General features: G+C 41.7%; 1 protein-coding gene across 1 annotated transcript; it reads left to right on the top strand.

Annotated features, from left to right (window-relative positions):
- The first annotated feature begins 942 nt into the window (after positions 1-942).
- LOC123410409 (protein mago nashi homolog 2) lies at positions 943-4933 on the top strand. The gene is made up of 3 exons (XM_045103349.1): positions 943-1266; positions 1372-1548; positions 4669-4933. The coding sequence occupies exons 1-3, from the start codon at positions 1018-1020 to the stop codon at positions 4732-4734; spliced, it is 492 nt and encodes a 163-aa protein (XP_044959284.1). The 5' UTR covers positions 943-1017; the 3' UTR covers positions 4735-4933.
- The last annotated feature ends 1067 nt before the right edge of the window (positions 4934-6000 follow it).

The following is a 6000-nucleotide window of genomic DNA, read 5'->3' as shown; positions in this document are numbered from 1 at the left end:
AGCCGACAGCCGGCCCGAGGCAGCCGGATCCGGGATCCAGCCCGATGCAGCCGATCTGAGGCAAGCGGTCGGCAAGGTAGAACAAGTCCTAGTCTATCTCATATTTTCTAATAATCAATATACTCAACATATTAAAATGTGAAAAGAAGAACTTTTTTAAAAACTTGTGAAAAAATTATGAAAAAGGAACATTTTTTGAAAAATTATGCAGTTTTCTGAATACGAAAACAATTTTTGAAAAACAAACATTTTTCAAAAGATGAACACATTTTGAAAGCAGGAACATTTTTTGAAGCATGGACATTTAAATATAAACTATAAATACAAGAACATTTTTTGAAATACAATTTTTTTATAAAATGTCAAACAGAAAAATAGGAAGAGGAAAAAGGAACAAAAGTGAAGGAAAAAAATTAAAAAGGAAACAATAACATTTTTTGAAAAAAAGAACATTTTTTAAAAATGCAAACAGTTTTTGAAAATGTCGGACATTTTTCTAAAATCCCGAACATTTTTTGCAGCTACGAATGTTTTTGAAAAGCGGCAAATATTCAAAATTTAGAACATTTTTATAAAATCAAGAACATTTTCTGAATTTCAAGATTTTTTTAAAACATGAACTTACGTTGAAAAAATAACCGTAGAAAAAGGAAAAAAAGAAACAGAAGCAGATAAACGAAAAAAGAAAAAAACGAAACAAAAAAAAAAGACAAAAAAAATGAAGCAGAAACCGGAACTGCCTGCAGAGGGAGATGGGCCGGCCCAGTTTGTCGCGCTCCTGTGTGTTTGCCTGTCTATTTGACGCAACGAGCGGTAAATAGGGTTTCCCAAAGCGACGTGGTGCAGCCACTCCTAGTGCAGGCCGTCCATTGGTCCAATATTGGTGACGGCGGCCCAAAGATTGAAAAGTAAACAGAAAGGGGAGGTCCAGTAAACGTCTCGAGGGTCAGACGAAGTGCCGAGCACGAACATAGCGGCGCTGCAACCTCTCCGCCCCCCACGAAGAGAGAGAAAACCATGGCGGCGGTCGGCGGCGCGGGCAACGGAGCCGGCGACGAGGCAGGCGGGGCTGAGTTCTACCTACGGTACTACGTGGGGCACAAGGGCAAGTTCGGCCACGAGTTCCTCGAGTTCGAGTTCCGCCCCGACGGCAAGCTCCGCTACGCCAACAACTCCAACTACAAGAACGACACCATGATCCGCAAGGAGGTCTTCGTCTCCCCCTCCGTGCTCCGCGAGGCGAGGAGGATCATCCAGGACTCGGAGGTTTGTTTGTGCCCCGCGCCCCTCCTTTTTTCTAGTCACGAACGGGAACCTAGGGTTAGGGTTTTGTGCCGACGGTGATGGGCGAATCTCTGCTGGGACTTGCAGATAATGAAGGAGGACGACAGCAACTGGCCGGAGCCCGACCGCGTCGGCAGGCAGGAGCTCGAGATTGTCATGGGCAACGAGCACATCTCCTTCACCACCTCCAAGATCGGCTCCCTCGTTGACGTCCAGACCAGCAAGGACCCGGAGGGCCTCCGCATCTTCTACTACCTCGTCCAGGTAATTCCATCCTCATTCTTTCCCAATCACCATTGCTTACTTGCGTGCTGTCCTGCATACATTTGGGTCATGTCTTAGGTGTGAGCTTGCTATTGGAACATAGCTTAACTGAACATTACTCTTACTCACTTGGTCGCATATCTAGAGTCCTTTGTGGTAGAAACTCAAATGTTTCTCTAGGAGTATCCATGCTTGGTACAAACTGGGAAGACTTTGCCCATCAATTTGAGTTGGGGTGAGTATTCCTTGAGCTAGACTCGTTTGTAATATATACCCAATTTAATGGAACTTAATGAGATTGTTATAGCCACGTCTTCATGATTTTGAGATAAATGACGAGTCAATGGTTGACAAGATGTCAGATCATTTTCTTTCTTCATCATCCTCTATTAACCAAGTGAAAACCAATTTCTTACAAAACGTGCTAATACCATCGATCATTGCTTTATACCCCATAAGAACCTAGCAGACCTGACATCTAAAGGAAGCGAAATAATACATACCATATCACGTCCCCCCTTTGGTCTGTAGTGTTTACAAGTGACCAAGCTAAAGACTCGAACTAAAAGGTCAGAAATATAACATGATTTCAAGAGTTCAATATCAACCAACATCTGTTCTGTTTCTGAACCTTTCACTCTACTCGACATAACCTGTACCTGTAGGGATGTTGTGCAAGGAAGAAAAAACTGAATTATATGGAAACGCAAAAAGCGAAATGAACAAGAAAAGAAACAAGAGTGGACTGTTCCCCCGTAATATCATATTGTTTCTGGATACCATACAACCCAGTAGTCTGTGACAGTGACAGTTAATGATTTCTGTTTTGGATGACCTTATACTTAGTTGTCTACACCAGCACTGAGGAAATGTCATCTCTTCCTGCGTATAGTCATATACTTCTTTTGTCTATGTTAGCACCTTAGAAAAAACTGTGCCTGTGCGAGGCTGTCACCGTGTCAGTTATTTGGGAACAGTTAAACATATGAAGCACAGATGTAGAACAGCCCCCCCCCCCCCCCCCCATTACAGTAGATAATAAAAAACGCTTTGTTGTTTAATGCCGGTTTGAATTTTGCAATTAATAGAACTGGAACAGTGTGCTTTCCTTATACTCCCTCCGTCCCAAAATAAGTGTCTTAAGTTTAGTATAACTTTGTACTAAAGCTAGTACAAACTTGAGACACTTATTTTGGGACGGAGGGAGTAGAATTTAATGGGCCAGCTGTTTTACCTAGCATATTCCATGGTATTGTTTCTTATTTACTGTGAAGAACATGCATCTTTGTTGGCTTTTTTGGTTTCTCTGTTAATCAACATCAATACATTTGTAATATATCTCCCACTTTCACTACCTAAGATCTTGAAAACTATGTGTGCACAGTGTGAAACAAAGATGGAGACATTGGTTTTGAGTTGTTACTAACACCAATAGCCGTTTTGAACATGATCAGTTTAGAGTTCCTACCAGACAGAATATTATAGATGTAAATACGAAAAACATTATATTGCTATACATCAATGGATGCATCAGGTCTCCTTAGAGATTTTGCAAGTTCTGTACAGTTTACACCTTATAATATACTTGACTGAGTTCATAATAGGGTTAACAAAACTGTTCGAGGCTGCTGTCGGTTAGGTAGTCATCTCTGGCCGTTAGCTACGTGCTCTGAAGCTCGCTTTCCTATCTGTTGCCCAGTATGGGTTTTAATAACTAGCTATGATGCTAATTTCTTTTGTTTTCTGTGCTTCATGTCTAAACTGGTAGCCTCAGCACATTTGCCTTCTCTATAAATTTGGGCTGAGAGGCTTCTCTCAAAAAAATATCAACAACAAAGCCTTTAGTCCCAAACAAGTTGGGGTAGGCTAGAGGTGAAACCCATATGATAGCAAGCTTCCACGCACCCCTATCCATGGCTAGTTCTTTTGTGATACTCCAGTCCTTGAAATCTTTCTTTACGAACTCCTCCCATGTCAAGTTTGGTTTCCTCCGGCCTCTCTTGACATTATCAGCACGCTTTAGCCGTCCGCTATGCATCGGAGCTTCTGGAGGTCTGCGCTGAATATGCCCAAACCATCTCAGACGAGGTTGGACAAGCTTCTCTTCAATCGGTGCTACCCCGACTCTATCTCATATTCTCGTATATCATCATTTCGGACTCGGTCCTTCCTTGCGTGACCACACGTCCATCTCAACATGCGCATCTCCGTCACACCTAACTGCTGCACATGTCACCTTTTTTGTCGGCCAACACTCAACGCCATACAACATTGCGGGTTGAACCGCCGTCCTATAGAACTTTCCTTTTAGCTTTTGTGGCACTCTCTTGTCACAGAGAATGCCAGAAGCTTGGCGCCACTTCATCCATCCGGCTTTAATTCGATGGTTCACATCTTTATTGATATCCCCATCCTTCTGCAGCATTGACCCCAAATATTGAAAGGTATCCATTTGAGGCACCACCTGCCCATCAAGGCTAACCTCCTCCTCCTCCTCCTCGTGCCTAGTAGTACTGAAACCACACCTCATGTACTCGGTTTTAATTCTACTAAGTCTAATCCCTCTAAAAAAATAACAGGATAAAATTTATTGTTTGTTGCATGCTCTATTTTACTATTTTTGGGGACCTGTCGTTTAATAAATTAGGTGATTGTTGTATCTCATGTTGACAGTATGATACCATATGGAAAAACTGAAAACCTTTGATGTGATGGGGTGTGTTAGTGGAAAAAGATAACATGTTATTTTGCCTTATTTCTGATGACATTCTTAAATTGGTTCTTCCACCTAATGAAAATATCTTAACTCTTTTGTACCATAGATTTATCATCATATCCTCAGTCTGTTAGGTTTGCTTAGTGGACAACTGTAATGGGCGACCATGTGTTAATAATTTCCTAGGCATATTAAGGAACTGTTAGTGGCATGTGCATTATAGTTAAAAAGCTTCAAAGTGGGGCACAAAACTGCGTAATTAGCTGCTCTTTACTCCACCAAGGCAAATTGACTAATTGGTTTAAGCTGTTCTGAGGGTTGCTATTATTTTGTTTTCTTTCGCAATTCTGTATACCTGTAACCGAAAACTACCCCTAACATTTGTGGATGTTTTTTGTTTGCAGGACCTTAAATGTTTCGTGTTTTCACTTATCAACCTCCACTTTAAGATCAAGCCTATTCAACTTTGAGCTCTGTTTGGTTCTCCCGGTTGTATTGTGGTTCTGCGAGTGTTAGAGAATTCTGTACTTATGTAATATGCAATGAGTTGCTCCTGGTGTGGTTGGGTGTGCGGGGAACACTGTGGGCGATCCCTTTTGGCATCGCCTGGGGGTTTTGGATTGTGCAAACTTCGAGTGCCCATTGATATTTATGAATGTTTGTTTTGCAGTCCCGTGCCTTTTTCTTATCAGTGCAGCAGCACCTTTTACCACCTTTTCTTGTTTATGGTCAAAGGTCCCCTGCTGCCTTCTTGACTGTCCATCACTAGTTTGTTGATCCGTGCCTTGCATGTCTGTTGGCCTAATGTATATTTTCGAATCAAATCAACATGCTTCCAACCGTTGGGAGTACTGCCCTTTCCTTTTTGTGGATGCAGCATGGGGATTAAAACTTTTTTGATTTTTAAAGATTCTTCCATGGATCATGAGTTGTGCACTTGTGCTAGCAAAACTGATAAATAAAGGAGATCCTCAAGTAGCATTGGAAATGAAGCTTTTGGCATCTACAGATTCTTTTATGGGTTGTGCACCTGTGCTGGCAAAACTGACTAGTAAAAGATTCACAAGGTGATTAAAGGATCCTTTTGGATCCTTTATTTTGTAAAGCGGAATAGTGTGATTAAAGGCCCCATTGGCCTATGAAACTTCATCTTTAGCCTACGATTAAAGGCTCCATCTTTAGTGTGGATTAATGGCATCTATGAAGCACTGTTTGGTGGCCAGCAAGCCTTCTTTTGGCTTTTGCAACAACATAGGGCTACGTCCTTTCATGTAAAAGGAAGAATATAGTGCAAAAGGGGGTCAGATCTTATTACATGAAAAGAGTCTTATGAACATGATTATCTTCTCCTCCGTCAGATGCAGGTATGCCACTATTGTAGCATTTACCCTCGTGAAAACAGTAAACAGAGGGCAGATCTTTACATAAGAAGAGTCTCATGAACATGATTATGTTGTCCATCAGATCCAAGCATGCCAGTATTGTGGCCTTTCCTCTCTCTTGAAAAGAGTAGACTCTTTTTTAAAACGGAGACAAAAGATAGTTGCTTCGTTAATAAACGAAAAATAGGGTGAGAACCGTCACAAACCGCTGAGGGACAACCATGCAATACCCCCATACAAATCATAACATAGAGGGGGTCATCAAGATCGCACATTGACGTCATCATCATCACTTCTCCATAATAGACGGCGTCACCCTCCTTAATCTTCGAGCAAGCGATTCTGACTTTGGGT

The sequence above is a fragment of the Hordeum vulgare genome, chromosome 7H (genome assembly GCF_904849725.1).
Source record: "Hordeum vulgare subsp. vulgare chromosome 7H, MorexV3_pseudomolecules_assembly, whole genome shotgun sequence".
NCBI classification, from domain to species: Eukaryota; Viridiplantae; Streptophyta; class Magnoliopsida; order Poales; family Poaceae; genus Hordeum; species Hordeum vulgare.
This window is presented reverse-complemented; position numbering and strand designations above follow the sequence as displayed.

Bases quoted from the DNA above. Each gene is read 5' to 3' on its own strand.
- LOC123410409 (XM_045103349.1), top strand. From the start codon at position 1,018: ATGGCGGCGGTCGGCGGCGCGGGCAACGGAGCCGGCGACGAGGCAGGC. The intron at 1,267-1,371 runs GTTTGTTTGTGC...TGGGACTTGCAG, and splicing joins GGATCATCCAGGACTCGGAG to ATAATGAAGGAGGACGACAG. The intron at 1,549-4,668 runs GTAATTCCATCC...TTTTGTTTGCAG, and splicing joins TCTTCTACTACCTCGTCCAG to GACCTTAAATGTTTCGTGTT.